Here is a 20666-nt window from a genome sequence, read left to right as displayed (position 1 = left end):
GTACCACCTTACCTCAGTCCTAAAGATGAAGATATTTTCAGCCGCAAACTTTGTTTGCTTACACTTAGATAAAGGATTAAACTAAATTTATTAAGTGATGGTCACTTTCAATTGCAAATTCTCTGTACACACTTGTATCCTGAACCAGCATGAAGATACCACTAGCAACAATAAAACAGTCAATGGGAATTTTCTTATTTCTTATGTATTCTCTCTATGTGAACTTGTGCATATCTTTATTTTGGAAGCAATAGTCCATATCCTGAACAGAAATGCAGCACATACCATTATTATTAGCCTTGACTTTTTCTCCAAATTTTTCCAAAAAATTTCTATATGCCTGGTCGCATTTACTTCTTACTGCACTGTTTAGATCTCCAACAGGTACTACTTTTTCCATTTTCTTTATGTCAGCTGTCTGGTCTGGTGACTCGAAAAATTTCTCTACTTCTTCCTTAGGAGATCCTTCTGTGGGACAAAGAATAGGCAAAAATAAATTTTATTGTCCATTTTCCGATTTTGAAGATTGCCCACATAACTCTACTTGAAACTGTTTTCCAATCAAGAAGTTAATCTTCATGTTTGGTGTTGAATGCTATCACTGCTCCTTCCTTTATTGATCATTATTGTCCAAATATAATACTCTATATTTATTATTTAGTAAGATCTCACTGTTTTTGTTTCTGTGATGCCAATTATGTCCACGTGGTATTTTTCCAGTTCTTCTACAAGCTCAATATTCTCATCATCATCATCATCATCAAATTCCTGATATGTACCCTCAAGAAGGGGGGGGGGTACAGGATATGATAGTACTACATGAAAAATTTACATCATTACTAACTTCCTATCTACAATTTTCTTTCAAATCAGTCTATTACTTGTCAAGACTCCAATATTATCATTATCAGATCTTATATTTCTATCGTCTAAGGTACATTGTACCGTATCAATCAACCTATATCTTGGTCTTCCTCTGGGTCGTTTTCCTGCCAACCTGGCAGAGAACATTTGTTTTGTTAATCTTTCCTCACCCATTCTGTTTAAGTGACCATACCACCTGAGATTAGCTCTGCTAACCCACTCCTGGATGCCGACAATGTCAAGTTCTTTCCTAATATCCTTGTTTTTAATATGATATTGCCATCGATGCTATCTGTTCATGCCTCTAATCTCTCTCAGGACTCTCATATTTGCAGTCTCTAATCTTTGGTCAAGTGTTTTACTTCTGACCCAGCTCTCAGATTCATAAGTTAAAACTTTTGAACACTGTCTTGTATACAGCTAATTTAGTGTTCCGACTAATTTCTCTCTTATCAAATATAAATTTATTCAATTGACTTCATTCCACACCAGCTTTGTTGATTCTGTTGTCTATTTCCATATTTAATTTACCATCTTCACTAAAAATCGTGCCTAAGCAGTTGAAATGTTTTACTTGTTCCACAGGTTCCCCGTTCACAACACAGTTGACATTTTCAACAATTCTACCTATTTTCACTGTCTTTGTCTTTTTAATGCTGACCTTCATACTATATCTATTACAACAGTTATTCAATTTAGTCAAGGAATCTTGCAAACTTGTAGTGGATTTATTCAGAAGTATAACATCGTCCGCATAAAGCAAAGCGCTGACATTAACATCTCCAATTTTGATATCATGTTTAATACCACTTTCCTTCATAATGTGATCCATATAGATAATGAATAACAGAGGGGATAATGTACATCCTTGTCTCACACCAGATTTAACATTAAACCATCTTCCTGTACATCCTTCAATTCTAACTGCCGAGTTACAACTTGAATACAGACAAAGTATTGCTTAATATAATGCCCCATTGACACCATATAACTGTAGTGTATTGAATAGATTCTCTCTTGGCACCTTGTCATATGCCTTTTCCAGATCGACAAAACTTAAATACAGATCTTTGTTATATTCTCATGCTTTCTCAACTATTATTATTATTATTATTCCTGATACCTCCAAGGAGTCCGAAGACTCATCGTGGGAGGACATCTACAACTGTCTCTACACCTAACCTCTACTACGAATCATCTCCATCAATGCCATCTACCGCCCACTTCCAACACCACCACAACTAGTAATTTTTGTCTGTAAATTGCGTGTGTTCTGAAGGGCCGATTTGTATGTGTGCGGGATGAAAAACCCGAGTTTCTGGGAGAAAAAACCCTGCTACCTCCATATGAGATCGGCTAACTCACCTTCGATTGAAATCGACCAGATAAAGATTCCTCCCGTCGCGACGAGAATCGAACTTAGGCCTGCATGGGAATATAACAAAGATCAGATCTTCAGGATCATCTGTCAGGATCAGATCTTCAAAGTGAAAATCTGATCCTGACAGCCTCTATTTGGCCTGAATCCAGCTTGTTCTTCACCAAGCTTTTCTTCCACGATTCTTCTCAACCGTTTCTCAAGTATACTTGCATAGATCTTGCCAGGAACACTTAGTAGGGAAAATACCTCTGTAATTCTGACATTAAGTTTTATTTCCCTTTTTGTATATGGGCACTATTAGAGCTCTACTCCAATCATCAGGAATTCGTCCCACTGTCCAGGCTTTCCGAACTATGCACTGTAGCCACTGTAAGACTTTTTATACCACCATACTTCAGCATTTCTGGTCGAATATCATCTACTCTTGCTGCCTTACCACATTTCAAGCCTTTGATGGCTTTTTCTACTTCAAGTATGGATATGTTTTCCTGACTGTATGCCTGTTGAGTGTTTTTTACCACTGTGCTATCACTGCTTGTTTCATTTAGCAAATTTTCGAAGTAATTACTCCATACTTCAAGGATATCTTTTTCTCCTGTTTTCATGTCACCTTTATCATCTCTAACTCCTTTTAAGCATTCTTTCCTCTATTTCTAAGCTTCTTCAACAACCTCCAGAATATCTTACCACCATCTTGATATTTATTTTCTATGTTCTTGCCAAAGTCCTCCCATGACTTTCGTTTAGCTAGTTTTACACAGTGTTTCGCTTTCTTACATTTGTCTCTGTATTCTCTAAGAGCAAAAGCTGACTTATTTGCCAGGAACTTTTGATATGATTTCTTCTTTTCCTTCACTGCCTCTTTAACTTCCGTCCATGGAGTTCTAATTTTTCTATCCTTGCAGATAACCTCACCACATGCCTCTCAGGCTGAATCAATCAAGGCTTGCCACTGAATCTCCAAGGTTTGGTTCCTGTTCTCAAACTCTGTCATTTTTTCTTCAATAATCTTTGTGTATGTTGGTCTACAGTTCATGTCTGAGAGCTGCTCAACTTTCATTTGCTTTAAAACTTTCTTACATGTTATTCCTTTCAATATGAAATTCAATTTTATCCTGCTCAAGACTCAATAGTGATCACTTCCAATTTCAAATCCTCTGTACACTTTGGTGTCCTGCACCAGGGAGAAAACATCACTATCAACAATAACATAGTCAATGAGACTTTTCTTATTCCTTGCCTCTTCTCTCCATGTGAATTTGTACACATTTTTTATGTTGGAAAATGGTGTTAGTAATAACCAGTCCGTGTCCTGAGCAGAAATCCAACAAAGATTTGCCATTATTATTAGCTTTGCTCTTTTCTCCAAAGTTTCCCAAAATACTTTTGTAAGTCTGACAATCATTTCCTACTCTGCTATTTAGATCCCCAACAGGGACCAACTTTTCCTTTTTCATTGTGTCAGTTGCTTTTTCTAAAGCCTCAAAAAATTCCTCCACTTCTACCTTAGTAGAAACTTCTGTGGGACTATACGGAGAAATAAGTCTAATTGTCCAGTTCCCCATTCTCATATTTGCCCACATTACTCTACTTGAGACTGACTGCCATTCAAGAAGATTAGCCTCGTATTTTGTGTTGAATACTATGGCTACTCCTTCTTTTCCTTGATTGTTATTGCCTGAATATAACATTTTTATTTATTGCTCAGAAAGATTTCACCAGTTTTTGTCTTTTTTGTTTCAGTCACCCCTATTATGTCGATCTGGTACTTATCGAATTCCTCAGCTAGCTCCATTTCTTTGCCATTCAAGCTTCTTATGTTGATAGTACTGATCTTTAACTCTGGTGATGTTGAGTTGGGGTGTGTTTATATATTTGTTCCAGTAAATGACTTTTCGCTGTTTGCCCTAGTTCCCTGCCAAAAACAACGGGGGAGGGGGGGGAACCTTGTTTAACCGGGCAACACCCCAGCCAGCATGAAATTTTGTCATATTGTACCATCATTTTTTATTTTGGTTTAACCAATAAGAATACAATTTGGTCGGCTAAATCCCAAATTGCCAGCCCATCCTTGTTCATTCAGTATCCAGGTAGATACTGTATATACCCAACAGGGTACACACCACGAGAAGGTGAGAATTGGACATTAGGTCAGAAGCCCTAGTTGGTTCTCCGCATTCCTTTAAAGGCTATGTGGAGGTCTCCTCTCAGTTATATTCTTTCCATTAATACTCCTTATATTAATGGTTGCTCTCTTCAGTTCTTCTTCTAGAAATTGAACTTGTGTCTGCTCCAGTAGCTGACTTTTCCCTCCTCACCCTGGTTCTCTGAAGAAAACAGCAGGGGCTTTGTTTGCCCCAGCCAGGATGAAATCTTATCATGTTGTATCAATTATTTGTATATTAAGCCAGTAGAGAGTATAATTTGTTTGGCTAATCCCAAATTGCCAGCCCATCTTCATTTGTTCAGTACTCAGTGGATATCTACTAACAGGGCATACCATATGAAAGTGAGTATTGGACATTAAGTCAGAAGCTCCAGTCTGTTCTCTACCTTCCTTAAAGGTGATGTAGAAGTCTCCTTCCAGTTATTTGTCTTTGGCCCTTAAGTGACCTGATGGCTGCCATCTTTAAAAAAAGATTTGTGAAAAATGCAAATAAGAAATCAACAAAGTACACACCTTGGGCATTAAAATGGCAATAAAAAATCATAAAACTGGACAACCTGGAAATAAGCTGTGATTAATATTAAAACCTATTGAAATTGTGAAATTTCTATGAATCAGTCAAAATGGCTACCATAATTACAGTGGCGAATTCTCTATGCTTGCTGCGCAAGCTCATTAATTGAGAATGAAATAATATTTATTTGTTAATAAATGCACGTATTTATAAGCAGGCTTTTGTTTTTGTAGACAGAAGATGTCTTAAGCTTGCATGGCAATAATTGAGCTTTGTGTTGAGTATCGAAGGCTGATGCTTGCTTGTCTATTCAAAGCTACCTTGGCTTGCTCGGTTGTAGGAGCTTCCAGATCCTCGCAGCAGCACTATGATTTCATGTGCGCGCATAGCCATTTCACGTCGTCTCACTCTGTTGCTTAAACACAGGCCATACACAGTCAACATAGCTCTAGCCAGTGAGCTTCAACCAGCCTTTAAAAGTGTGCATGTTGCTTGGGAAAATTAAGTTACAACCAACTTTTTATGACGATGTTATTGACCAGTTCATAAAGAAACCCGTAGGGTAGAATTTGTATTCAAGTAGCTAAATTGAAAAAAAGATAGAATATCATTTGTAAAATAAATGTTGTATTTGTATGATTAAAGGTACATAAATTTCTAAATATATAGTTTTGAATGGTCACTAATTTATTATTCTGCTAGTCAGACTTCAATCACACCTCTCACTCCCTGAATGATAACAAGAGCAAGTGTGAATTTCAAGACCAGCATTCACCCCTGCATAATTCTTTCTCAATTAATGAGCTTGCGCAGCAAGCATAGAGAATTCACCACTGTAATTATGGTAGCCATTTTAACTGATTCACAGAAATTTCACAATTTCAATAGGTTTTAATATTAATCACAGCTTATTTCCAGGTTGTCCAGTTTTATGATTTCCAGTTTTCTGCATCTTTTTTTAAAGATGGCAGCCATCAGGTCACTTAAGGGCCAAAGACAAATAACTGGAAGGAGACTTCTACATCACCTTTAAGGAAGGTAGAGAACAGACTGGAGCTTCTGACTTAATGTCCAATCCTCACTTTCGTGTGGTATGCCCTGTTAGTAGATATCCACTGAGTACTGAACAAATGAAGATGCGTTGGCAATTTGGGACTTAGCCAAACAAATTGTACTCTCTTCTTCTTCTATGCATTATTCCCGCTTCCTGTGCAGGATCCGCGTGTTATTCAGATGCGACTTCTTGTTAGTACTACTCCCAACCGACCCGTCGCCTGGTCTGCCGCTGGGGGGGGGGGGATACATTTTTGACTGTAGAGGTGTATGTTCAGGGGGCCGGTTTGCCTGCTTGCAGGATGAAAAACGCCAGATAAACTGGTGGAAAAAACCCTACTGACTGCGCCCAAGACCGGCTAACTTGGCTATGCCTGAGGAAGATCCTCAAATTCCTCACGTCTAGAACGGGAATCGAACCTGGGACACTCCTTCCCCAGGCATATGGTTGCGAAGCGCAAAGCCACTAGGCTAACCGCGCGGTCTCAAACAAATTATACTCTCTACTGGCTTAAAATACAAATAACTGATATAACATGATAAGATTTCATCCTGGCATTGTCTGGTTAAACAAAGTCCCCGCTGTTTTCTTCAGAGAACCAGGGTGAACAGGGAAAAGTCGGCTACTGGACAGACACAAGTTCAATTTCTAGAAGAAGAAATTGAATGAACCAAATGCAATTTCTTTTCAATAATATCATTTCCAACTTATCTGAAAACACTTAGTTGAACTTCTTGAAGGATAAATGCTATTTTGTTAACTTGAAATGGCAAAAAATAAAATAAAATAAAAAAGAATAAATAAATAAATAAAAAATAAAAATAAAATTTAAAAAAATTATCAAATAGTATATACTTTCTCTATGGGCATCTTGAGCACGTTTTAATATCACTTGCAAAATTTCAATAACTTTATTGTCTCTGTCCAATAAATATGCATTTTTAATTCCTTGCTCTTCTGTTATAAGAAATAATTCTTTACTTTTTTGGAGAAGATTATAAAGTTCAGCAAAGCATTCTGCATACCCTTCCATGAGTAACTGAATGCAAGCCAGATGACCAGGAGAGTAATGAACTCTAAAATATAAAATAAATAAAAATATACAGTAAAATACACATGAATTTAATTTATCCTACAGTATAAAGTACATGAGTGAATATTGAAATTAGCAATCTATATAAACTAGACATTTAATAATTTTAAATCAGGACTGTTAAATTGGTAACTGACTGAAACTATCTAATTCTTTTAGTAGTGTAGTGACATAGAATTTCTGAATATGATAATCAGAAATTCTACAAGTAATCTATGTATGCTCCATGAAATTACTGCTGTTATTATTATTATTATTATTACATGAGACCTACATGGAGTCCACTCTACATCACAAAATATTACATGATCCACCACCAACACTACACAATATTTAATGCACATATTTAATTTTATAATTTATTTAGTGAACTACATGTTCTCAGAAGATTTACTTTAATAAATTTACTTTGATCCCACCAAGGAAAACGACATCTTATTTTTACAAGTACATCAGGAATTTGTAATAAAATGAACTAATTAAAGTAGCTCATAAAAGTAATGAATATATACATTTTTCATCAAGCTGAAGAGGTTAAATAATGAAAATGAATATTGGTAACTGACTATTCAATTAACCAAAATACAGACCTGATTAACAACATTAAGTTCTGTGATGATCACTATGCATAATGATCATGACTGCTTATCTGCTCTTTTCTATTTCCTATACATGGCAGTTTATAATTAATAACAGCATCTCATCATTTTTTTTGTAGGATTTTTTTTTTTTAAAAATTGCTGCTTGCAAATAATTATAGAAGATTTTTTTCAGAAGTTCATGTATTTATTTATTTGTTTAGTATATGGACTATAAAAATTATTAATTAAACCACCATTGTTGTTGGCATAAGTGAGCATACACAAGATGGAAGTAAGAATAAGGATTAAAGAATAAAGAATAAAAATAAAGATTAGTCATCTGAATTTTTCAATGCGAGATCAATATTAAGAGTATAGCATGTAGGTCTCAGGGAACATTGAGAACATGTATATTGAGAAGTGAATAAAAGGAATGAGAAGGTGTAAGTTTGTAGGAAGTATGATATCTTAATGGAATGAGATGCTTTTATGATCACAAGTAGCAAATGGGGACAGACAGATGAAACACAGTGGCAAGAAGTAGTGAGAGCAATGCTAAGCAAGAGTAATGGTAAACAAGATAGTGTAAGTACAATTCTTTTTATGATAAAAGATTGCAAACTTATACATTAGTAGTGTGAGTGGGCAAATAAATACAAGTGTATGCAGTTAACGGAATGCAAAAGCTAATAAGATAGTTCAATTTGAGAAATAAGATAATACATATGCAGCATGAGACAGTGGCGCATCCAGGGGGGGGGCACCCACCCAAAGAAAAGGAAAAAACACTAGAAAAATTTCCAAAAATCTTTTCCTAATTAAAATTCATTTTTTTTATTTATGTTGTGTGCTACTTATGAACTTATGAATTAGCGATCACTGCAGATGCTCAGTTATAGGCTGTATGCGATGTGTAGTGTGTATTCGCAAAACGTCTACTCAACTCGGCCCCCCCCCCCCTCAAAGGTTAAAACCTGAGCACTTGGCCCACTCCAAGATTAAATCCTGAGTGCACCACTGGCATGAGATTAGATGATTGTAGATCGAACTGGAAGGTAGAAAGAGCAAAGGATAGCCAGAAGAATGATTAATGATAAGAGATAATGAATCGTTGGAACATCCTACCTGCCTGACTCTTTCATTTATGTTGATTTGCTAATCTTATCCTTATTTCTTTAAACTCCAGTTTTCTTCATTAGTTATTGATTGATGCTCATCTGAATATAAAGAAATTTGTATTATACTACACCACCCTATATTCAGAATAGTCTAATTAATATAGAGGAATCAATCATCAACTATACTTATGTTATCACTTTATCTTTAGGCCGAGGTTATTAACAGAATTTAAGGTTTCCGCAAAGGTCCGATAAATGTTATGAGCGGTGCAATGAAAGAAAATCAGGCAAACACCTAGTTTAACTCAACAAAAGAAAACATTTAATGTGGAATAGCACAACATATACATCCAAGCATAACTATCTGCTAAAGGTTATCCAATGAATAATTACAAAAGTTTACATTCAGGTATTAGTAACATCCTTTTTTGGTTTGTTGATAAAGACTAATGTTGATATTTCTCAATTCTTAAAGCATTAATATTTATTTTACATAGTTTTCTCTACCCAATTGATGAATCAAATCATAAATATTTTACCTCAGTCTAAAGTATTCAGAATAATTACAATCCATTAACTAGCGAATATTCATTTTTCAGTTCTATATGCTCAGTTAATTAAGTTGAGAAAAGTTCCTAAAAATTTAACTTTCTTAATGTCACAATAACTAATCCAATGACAGGTTACACTATATTTTTTCTCAGTCAGCAAACACCCATTAGAACAACATAACACTGTGTCTGGGTGATTTTTGTGTGTTTTTCGAGTATTTTAATAAGTAAATTGATAGATACAATTATCTGTGCACATGGCTCCCATAAAGAGGAATACAAAGATGGCGTCCAGGTTGCCATATTTGTCTGAAAATCTTAACTTAAAAGACTTGATTCAGTGTACCGCTTGCAAAATGTATGCAATGCGGAGTGCGGGTGTAGTCTGGTTAAACAACGATAGTGGAGTGAATGTGTGCAAAAAGTGTAAAAAATGTGAGGATTTAAAGTGTTTCAGGTCGTGTGAGTAATATCGTGGTCGAAAGTGAGAATCTAGATAACAGCGATATTTGAGATATGAATGATGATATTTGCGAGGTAGTACCTGATAGCTGTGAGAGTGGCGTTGAAAGAGAGAATGAAGTTAAGCATACAGAGCGATTAAAGAATCATCAGAGAATAAAAATGATGACACTGATGCAACGAGTGAAATAGCACTATTATGCAGAGCGATACATAGAGTAAATCAGCAGCTGGAGCGTTGGCAAAAATGTTTAACAAGCGTGCGACTAATAATCGGCAAAAGTATGATAGAAAAAATAAGGGTATGAAAGTGAGTGTAAACAAAATGAAAGAGTGTATGTTGTATGGGGATTCCTTAGTAAGAGGTGTGTTAGTCAAAAGTTTAACAAAATCATACCAAACCGGTGCGAACATAAAGAATGTAAGCGAGTCAATTAGAATGCAAAAACAGCGGGTGAAGGAATTGATAGTGGTTGCGGGTACAAATGATTTGAAAGGAAACAAAAAGGCTATGAGTGAGGATGTGAAGGAATTGCTTGAGGTAGCAAAAGAAAAGAGTAAGAGAGTTAGGATGGTGAGTCTGTTGCTGTGGTATGACAGTGAAGAGTATAGAAGGAGAGCCATAATTGCCAATGACTTTATGCGTGAATTATGTTTGATGAGTGGTTTGGAATTTGTGAATGTATGGAATGAGTTCAATGGGCAAAAGAAGTTATATAAAATGGATGGTTTACATTTGAATGGATTTGGTGTGCGGAGACTTGAAAAGATATGCAGATTTTAGGGATACAGTTGAGTGTGTGAATGTGTGTAATATGCCCAAGCGAGTAGGAAAGACCACGAATCAGAATGGGATAGTTAGTATAAAGCATCAAAATAGGGATGGGACAAATCGGCTTCTGAAATTCATGTATACAAATGCCAGAAGTATTAGGAACAAGACAGAAAAATTTTTGGCCTTGGTTGGCACTTCCAGACCACAGGTTATTGGCATTAGTGAAACATGGCTGATAGAAGATGACACAGCTAGTGGGATTGAATGTGAGGGGCATGGTGTCGATACAAAATTAATAACGGAAAAAACTCATGTACAAAGATTATTTAATAGTATAATTTTCGCCTGTGTGTCACAGGCATCTTCAGTACATATTAAGCTCAAATTAAACAAATTTGAGCTTAATATGTACTAACGCTTAATATGTACTTAGTATGTACTTAGGTGGCGCTTTTTGGAATTGACAATTCCAAAAAGCGCCACCTAAGTAGCTGGTGTAAGATAACTAAAAAGGTCAATAACTTTCCTTAAAAAAAAAAAAAAAAAAAAAAAAATCGATACAATAAAAAGTTAGGAAAGATGAGCTGATTTGTAAAGTACTATCTCCCATAAAGGGGTTAGACGTAAGCCGTTGGATCTGTTTAAGTTAGGAGAATGAAGTAGAGTTTCACATGTTTCATTATAAAGGCGTTCCATGAGAAACTGACTTTTGTGAAGAACTTTTGTCTTTCTCCAATGAACTCTGTGTCTGGTGAAGATGGCATGTTCTGCAAGTCCAGACTTTTCAGGTTTAAGTATTCAATATAAGATTGGTGTTCTTCTAGCCGAATAGAGGCAGATCTTCCCGTTTGTCCGAAATAAGATAATCCACAAGAGCACGGAATCTGGTAAACACCTGGATGATTAAGATGTGGAAGCTTGTCCTTAGGAGAAGTGAGAAAGGTGGAGATTTTTCTAAACGGTCGAAAGGCAACAAAAATATTCAGTGGTTTTAAAACTTTTGCTATACGTTCACTTGCAGAACATGCCATCTTCACCAGACACAGAGTTCATTGGAGAAAGACAAAAGTTCTTCACAAAAGTCAGTTTCTCATGGAACGCCTTTATAAAGAAACATGTGAAACTCTACTTCATTCTCCTAACTTAAACAGATCTGACGGCTTACATCTATCCCCTTTATGGTAGATAGTACTTTACAAATCAGCTCATCTTTCCTAACTTTTTATTGTATTTATTTATTTATTTTTTTTTTTTTAAGGAAAGTTATTGACCTTTTTAGTTATCTTACACCAGCTACTTAGGTGGTGCTTTTTTGGAATTGTCAGTTATTGTTTAATTTGAGCTTAATGTACTGAAAATTATACTATTAAATAATCTTTGTACATGAGTTTCTTCCGTTATTAATTTTGTATCGATATGTCTACTCACGGTATACCTCTTTTAAAACTTAGGGGGTATGGTGTGTTCAGGAGGGACAGGAAGAATAAAATGGGGGGAGGTGTGTTATTGATGATAGCAGATGAGCTACAGTCAAGGAGAATAGAAGTGGAACTGCGGGATAGAGAAAAGAGCACATTTGAGGCCATTTGGTGTGAGATTGAAACTGGCAGAACAAAATATACAGTTGGGTGCTGCTATAGACCAGGTGATGGAATAGATGGTGGAGATAGTATGCATAAGCAAGAAGAAATGAGTGGAAGGAGGGTAATTATTATGGGAGATTTCAACTATAGTAACATTGATTAGAAGGAGGAGAGGACACATGGAGGGAAGGAATTGGATTTTATGTGGTTATTAAGGGATAACTATCTGCGACAGCATGTAATGAAAAATACTAGGGGTCAGAGAGTGCTTGACCTGGTAAATGCATCTGAGAATTTGGCTGTAACGAATATGACCATGTTGCCACCAATTGGTGAGAGTGATCATGGGGTATTGACTTGGGAGGTGGCTAAAGGTGTGGAATTTATAATTAAGACAGGGTACATGCGGAATTATCGGGCTGGTAAGTATGACAAGCTAAGGAGATTGATTGATACAGTGCCAAGGCATGTACAACTGCAAGGGCTAGAAGTTGATAGTGCATGAGAGGCAGTTAAAAAGCTAGTTTTAGAAACAAGTTTCCACGCCCGGCAAAATACGATCAAAATATTGCACGGAGGAGAACAAAGAGCGGGTTAAACTTCAAAGAAGATAAAACAGTCATGCCGAATTCTTTGAGGTTTACTACCCTTAATGCAAGGTCGCGAGATTGCAAAATAAAAGGAGACTGAGTGGAGCATAAGGGGCATCCCGGTTCCAATCATCACCAAAGAGGAGCTTTCAGGCCAGAGAGAGAGGGATCTCGGTTGAGAGTTGGCAGCAAGTTCAGTTTCTTGGAGGCGGCAGTCGTCTAGGCATTTTCGGTAAGCCAAAGCAGAGGTTAAAAGGCAATGCAAATTACCCGAGGCAGCTCCGCTCAGATGTTTTACTTTTTGCCAGAGCTGAATGAGTAATGCAGTCCACAGCCTGCTATTTTCCTGATGAGATGCCTTAGAACTTTTTGTGCAAGACTTTTGACTGAATGTGCGATACAGAGCCTTTGTAAGTTCCATACTTTTGTACAATTCCTCTTATAGTGTGTTATAGAAAGACTTTTAAGAATTTGATTAATAGCAGTAAGAAGTGTCATTAAGAGAATTGATTGGCATGTTGGAAGTTGATATAAAAATTGTAAAGGTAAGTTAACAGAGAGTTAGCTAACCTCTTTGCAAGTAAACTAGAAGTTTAATAAGTTGAATTTGTAAGCAGAGAGTAAATAAGATTGTGAGTTAAAGAAGTTAATTAGTGTTAAAGTAAAAAGGTTCTAATTTATGCTAAAGATTTTATAAATGGATAGAGAAAGCAATCTCCCTATTGTTTAATTCATGTATAATTTGAAAATAAATGTGTTTTAATTATTTGTTAAAAGAGTGCTGCCTGTTCTTTTATTTTACAACTGCACTGTTCTTAAATAAATCTGACTTGTGAGCGGGAAATAATTTAAGGTAATAAAAATGCAGTTTTCAGTTACTTACAAACCACGACTGTTAAAGTAAACATTGATGAAAGAAACTTCGCTTGTGAGAGAGAGGGAAATCTACTGGAAGTTTTATTTAGTCTTATGCCAATTAAATGATATATTGGTGGCACAGTCTGACAAATAAATTTCCAGTATTCATAGGCATTCAACTATTTGTTAAAATAGTCTCTGGATAATCACAGTACGCAAGAGAGTAAACGAGAAAGGATAAGAGAAAAAAAAAGTGCATTAGAGTAAAGCTATAAAGAATTAGGAATAGAATAAAGATAGAAGCAAGTAAAGATAAACAGATATTACATACAGATATAAACAGAGCCTGTGTAGCTCAGCGGATGTGGCGTTTGCACACTGCCGCGCTTGGCCGCACGAAGGAAGACTTGGTTTCGAGTCTAGTCGGCGACTAGAGGAAATTTTTCTAAGCCTTTTTTCGACCGGTTCCCGAGTTAGTTGATCTCTGGCACGGGCAAGCAGGTTTTTCCTCCCGGAAACTCGGGTTTTTCGTCCTGTAAACTCAAGAAAATCGACCGTAGAACCCACATTATTTCAGACATTAAATATATTGTGTTAGGGTTAGGGACCACGAGATGGCGGCACATTTGAGCCATCTCTCTTCACTGCGTACCGCTTAATTAGTGATAGCCTTGGGCCATCTGTCTCTGATTGGGTACCAGTGGAGATTGAACTGCCCACTCAGTCTCCAAAAGTTAGATAGGGCTAAATGGCCTCGTTTATTCCACTCACTAACCACTCTCTGTGCAGAGAGTGGTTAGTGAGTGGAATGCATTGTGAATGTAGACACACTGAATCAGTTCAAGGCATGCTTGAATGAGCTTTGTGTTTGACAATGTGTGTGCACAATGAGTTTCTGACTTCATGGAGGTCATATGTTAATAATAATAATTCCATTAGTTGATAATATGCTAGCTGGAATTTGGCGATATAAGGAGAAGTAGCTAAATTGTAAAACTATCAAGTTCATTATGTTTAAGATAACAGATAATAGCCACATATGCTTCTTAACCTTTCTGTCATACCAAAACAGATAATAGCCACATATGCTTCTTAACCTTTCTGTCATACCAAAACTTGGTACAGTTTAACATCTGGGTTCTTTGCCAATCAATCCTATGGTTAGAGTTAATGCATAGTCTAAGAGACTTGATTTTCTTCAAACAAACTATTCAGAACACACACACACACACACACACACACACACACACACACACACACACACACACACACACTACTGGCATATAATAAATTTATCTACTTGTCTTAGTATCTCCCATAATGCAAAGCACATCTCCTTGCAGACATGTATAATGCTATGCATTAAGGGAAGGGCCACTACCCAGACCGGTTTTTTGGTTAGACTAAATAAATTTAGTGACACTTGGATAAAGGATTAAACTTTATCCAAGGCCTATAGCAGCAACCAACTGTATTTTTTCCTATTGGCTTCTATTTCACATCAGGTTGCTTCAAATGAACTACCATCTATATTCCTAGGTTCCCTCATTTCCCACTTTTTTTGTTTAATGCAGTTCATCTGCTATCATCAACAGTATCATCTTACAGTCTCTATCCTCCTTGAAAATATACTTTTCACATTCTGTCCCTGTAACTACATCATCTGTTGTCGGCCAAGTCTCACTAATTATTATTATATACACATCTCCCCAGAGTCAAAAGGCTCACTGCAGGGGAACAATTACTCACACAGTACTTATAACTTTCCTTGAACTCATTCACTGATGAAGCACTCACAACCTCTGGCAACCCATTTCATCCATTCATTACCCTCCAAGCAAAAAAAAAAAAAAAAAAAAAAAAAAAAAAAAAAAAAAATCGTCTATTCCTAACACTCCTGCTAACCACACTCTTTTAATATCTTATGATATTAAAACCCCTTTAATAACTTATATGTTTCAATTATATCTCTTCTTTTTCACCTATCGCTAGTTCTTGAAGCCTGCTGACCATCAATCTATTCTCATAGGGAGCATTCCATAGATCTGCCACAATCTTTATCACTTGCTTCTGGACCCTCTTCACCACTTTTTCATCCCTATGGAATCTGGGTGTCTGGGTCTGTGCACAGTAGTCCTGATGTGGCCTTATCAAAGCATTATAGAAAGGAAACAATAGCCTTTTTATCACTGCTTTTAGTGTGTCTTCAACAACCATGTAATCTGATGTGCTGTGTTTGGTTACCTTTGCAGTGTACCCTCTAAACTTCAACTCCCTGTCCATAATCACCCCCACAGTTTTCTGCAGTTCAATTCCATCAATATAGTACACAGCTTGTGATCTCTTCCCAGAGTGTATTACCTTATACTTGCCCACATTAAACTGGCAGCCATTTACCTTTGCCCATACTGCTAGGCTATTTGAAGTGTTTCTATTATTATTATTATTATTAAACAAGACCTCATGGAGTCAAAGACTCATCTAGGAGGTCCTTTTATCTCACACACATCTCATCATACCGGGTCTTAAACACATTCAAACTCCCTGCAGACACCACACTCTCAGGCAAGGCATTCCAATCATTCACAACTCTGCACGAAAAAAACCTGCCTCTCACTCCCCTACTCACACCCTCTTTATACAGTTTCCAGGTATGACCTCTGGTTCTCCCCTGATCTCCCACTATTCTCTGTAGAACTTCTCCACCATTGATCCTATAACAACCCCTTACCAACTTGTAGGTCTCTATCATATCTCCCCTCTTCCTTCTCTCCACTAGACTCTGCAAATTACATCTTTTCAATCTTTCCTCATACTCGACATTCCAGAGGTCAGAGACTACCTTAGTCAGTCGCCTTTGGACCCTTTCCAACATCTCTTCATCCTTCTGAAAACCAGGTGACCAAATCTGGGCACAATAGTCCATGTGTGGCCTAATCAAAGCCTTATACAATGGAACAAGAATCTCCCTACTTCTACACGTCAGTGTCCTCCTCATCATTCCCAGAAGTCTTTGTGTTGTCTTCACAGTTTTGGCGATGTGTCCGCTAAATTTTAGATCCTTATCCACTATCACTCCCAGATCTCTTATTTCCTCTACTTCCAACAATATATTCTCACCAAGCATAAATTCTGCATCCCATCTTTGTTTTCCAAATTTTAAAACCTTACATTTTGCAACATTGAACTCACATCCCCATTTGCTTGCCCAATCACTCAATTTATTCAAGTCTTCTTGCAAGGCCACAACATCTCCACTACTCTTTATGGTTCGTCCCAACTTTGCATCATCTGCAAACAACTGAATATCTCCATCCAAATCTTCGCCAATATCATTAATATACAAGTTAAATAGTAATGGCCCTAAAACAGATCCCTGAGGCACTCCACTAGTGACTTTCCTTTTCCTGGATATTGCACCCCCATACACAACTTGTTGATACCTATCAGATAGCCAGTCTCCAATCCAATGCACTAATCTAATATCTAACCCCATCTGCTCTAGTTTGACTGTCAACTTATCATGAGGTACTCTATCAAAAGCTTTTGCAAAATCCAAGTATATTACTGTGTATCCTTCTCCTCTGTCCAAGGAAGCAGTCACTTTATTGTAATAAGTAAGTAAATTACTAAAACACGACCTCCCTTTAGCAAATCCATGCTGTCCATCAAAGATTATACCATTGTTGTCAACCCAACTCTGGATCCTAGTTCTCACAAGCTTCTCCAACAACTTAACCACAACACCTGACACACAGATAGGCCTATAGTTTGATGCTTGAGTTCGATCACCTCCTTTATGAAGTGGCACAATCTTGCCCTCCTTCCACTCTTTAGGGACTTGACTAAGTGCAAGACTCGTATTAAAAAAATATGTCAAGGCAGGTGTCAACTCTCTGGCACATTCCTTCAGAATACGCGGTGATATATTATCAAGTCCCACAGCCTTATTTACATCTAGTTTACTCAACTCCCCAAACACCTCTTGCTCACTTACAGTCAGTCTCTCCTCCCCATCATCAACTGCTCTTAATCTCTCCATGAAGTCACATTCACAAGATTGAAAGATCTTTATGAACTGCTCATTAAGTATCTCCACCACACATTCTGCAACAGCTGTCTTTATACCATTTCCTCCAATCAATGTCATCCTTCCATAATCATTCTTTCTTTTGCTGGCTACATATCGAAAGAACTCCCTAGGATTCTTTTTAGCTTCATTAGCTAACTACTGTTCATACCTCTCTTTAGCTACTCTCACCAACCAAGTCACTCTCCTTGCCTGGTCTTTGTAGAACTCATGAAATTGGTTACTTCCACTTCTCTTATGCTGCCTCCACAATGCCCTTTTTCTCTGTATTGCATGCTTAATCTCTTTATTCATCCATCTCACACCTAACTTATTTAACCTTCTCACCCGTGGTATACATTTAGACATTGCATCCACTAAATATTTTTTGAAAATCCTCCAAGCTGCATTGATCTCTTTTCCAGCTAACTCCTCATTCCATGCTACACCTGCAAGCTGTCTCCTGAGCTCTTCATAATCACCCCCCTTGTAGTTCCACATATACCCTTTTTTTTGAAGTTTCTGCAGGATTTCTGCATCACTTTCATTTTTCATTAGTCTTCCAAGTTTAGTATCATCAGAAAACAACTGAATAATTCCTGTCAAACCATTTTCTATATCATTAATATACAATTAAACAACAGAGGTAGTAGTGAATCCTGTGGTATAGTCACTTGCCTTCTCCAGTTGGTGAAAGCGACCATGAAGTGATCACTTGGGTGGTGGCCAGCCATATCAAAACTTTTGTGAGAAAGAGTTATATGTGGAACTATAAGGCAGCTGATTATGGCAAACTCAGGAGGCAGCTTGCAGTGATATCATGGAATGAGGAATTGGATGGGAAGGAAATCAATGCTGCTTGGTCTCTACTCAGGAATTATCTAGCAGAGACAATGACTGAGTGTATTCCAAAGGTGGTCAGGAGATTAAATAAGGTAGCTGTAAAATAGATGACTGAAGAGGTGAAGCATGCAATCTGGAAGAAAAAGGCATTGTGGAGGTAGCACAAGATGAGTGGAGATAATCAGTTACACGAGGAGTACAAAGAGCAAGCAAGGGAAGGTGACTCATTTAGTAAGGTTAGCAAAAATGCAGTATGCAGTTAGCAAATAGCTCTAAAAGAAATCCTAGGGAGTTTTTTTTTTTGATATGTAGAAGGAAGAATGATTATGGGAAGATGATGTTAGTCGTGATAATGGGAGATGATAAACACTGAGGAGGATATAGTAGAGGTGTTAAATGAGCAGTTCATTAATGTATTCCATCCTTGTAACAATGAACCTGAGAGAGCAGTGGGAATGGGGTGGGGGAGAACCACTGATCATGAGTGAGTAGAAGGTATATGTGGAAATGAGTAAACTTGATGTCAACAAGTTTGACGGTATATCACTGTGTGTTTTGCAGAATGTTCTGAGGAGTTAACAACAGCATTAACTTATCTTTTTAACATGAGTTCTAGATTTAGCGCAGGTCCCAAAAGAGTGGAAAGATGGAAAAATTCTTGTGCTTCATAAAGGAGGTGATAAGACTAAGGCTTTGAATTATAGACCAGCCTGCTTATCTGGAGTTGTGGTCAAGGTGTTGGAGAAGCTAGTGAGGACAAGGATTCAGAACTTGGTGGACAGCAGTAGAATTCTCTTTAATGAACAGCATGGGTTTGCTAAAGGAAGGTAGTGATTTAGCAATCTGCCTGCTTATTATAACAAGGTGACAAATACCTTGGACAAGGGGAATGCATATAACTATTAATTTTTCATGAAATAACAATGTATACTAAAATATTAATTATAAAAATACTTTAATTAATACTTATATTTCATCAATGCTACATTGCCATCATCAGGGATCACATAAAACAATGATGTGTGCATGCAAGCAATAACACTGGGAAAATGAGACTGAAGTAAGGCAACAGAAGTTGAGCCTAGTCCTAAACGGTGCCCCTCAGTGGGATAAATTGGGTAGTCTTGGCCATTGGGCTGATGATCTTAGAATGTATGCTTCCCAAATTTGGGTCAGTCTCATACACTGAATTTATCGAGGTTTGGAAAGTTTTGTTTGCTGGGGCAGATTTCAGGAACAGTCTTTCATATTTATATTTGCTGCAGTGTAATAGTGGCTTTCTTCCAGTGTTTCCTTTGGTCCTTTGGTGCGTGTCCAAAGCATGGTCAGTAACTCCTAAGTGGCTGTGCTGCATGTTTGGCCATAGTAAGATAGTTTGCAACTGCAAGGGACCTGGTATACTCCTGGTAGGTCTAGGGGATGCGTATGGTCTTTGGTGTAGCAGATAAGAGATGTCAATTTCTTATGTGGTCTGTAAGTGGGTGTAAGGTTGTATTTCCTTAGGATTTTTGTCAATTTTTAGATATGCCCAGGATATATGGAATGGTGATAGATTTTGAGTAATCTCTCTCTTCTCTGAAGGGAGAGGGGCTGGGGTTGTGGTTATAGAGTTTTAATATTTTTTAGATTTTTTTGGGGGGGAGATGTAGCCAATGGCTAAGAAAGTGTTAAGGATATGGTCAACTTCAGTAGTTACAGCACTGTAATCAGAACTTATTAATTTTGCCCTGTTATATAGGACTTTTATAATCCCATATTGTTGGAAGGAGGGGAGGATTACTGTATTTACATGTATATGTAGGTTTTCTGTAAACAGAGAATGCCAGGGATCCATCATGCTGGTGTGTAATCAGAGTGTCTAGGAATGAGAGACTGTTGTTGTTTTCCTTTTCCAAGATAAACTGGACCATGGGGTGTTGATTGTTTAGATGTGTTAGAAAATTGTGGAGTATATCTAGGCCATGTGGCCAAATGGAGAACACATCATCCACTAGCATAGGCAGACAATGAGTTCTTATGGGACAGAGTTAAAGGCTTTTTCTTAAAAGGTCTCTCCATAAAAAAGTTTGTCAGGGGTGGAGAACTCATGGCTGTCCCCTCTATGTGTTTGTAGAATTTTTCTTGCCAAATGAAATAGCCTGAGTTCATGGTGAACTGAAACAG

At 37.2% G+C, this 20666-nt stretch overlaps 1 protein-coding gene across 2 annotated transcripts in view; it reads right to left on the bottom strand.

Moving 5' to 3' along the window:
* Window positions 1-20666, bottom strand: part of LOC150100350 (tetratricopeptide repeat protein 29-like) — a 267893-nt gene that overhangs the window by 216698 nt on the left and 30529 nt on the right. For both annotated transcript variants that reach the window (XM_090402521.1, XM_090402520.1), the window contains exon 4: window positions 6836-7056. In XM_090402521.1, the coding sequence (XP_090258647.1) occupies window positions 6836-7056 (221 nt within the window). The remainder of the gene's footprint in view (window positions 1-6835; window positions 7057-20666) is intronic.

Source organism: Typopeltis vanoorti, chromosome 13, assembly GCF_054136105.1.
Source record: "Typopeltis vanoorti isolate ZY-2024b chromosome 13, IOZ_Tvanoo_1.0, whole genome shotgun sequence".
Lineage (NCBI taxonomy): Eukaryota > Metazoa > Arthropoda > Arachnida > Uropygi > Thelyphonidae > Typopeltis > Typopeltis vanoorti.
Note: the sequence above shows the minus strand (reverse complement) of the source record. Positions and strands in the feature narration are given on the sequence as shown.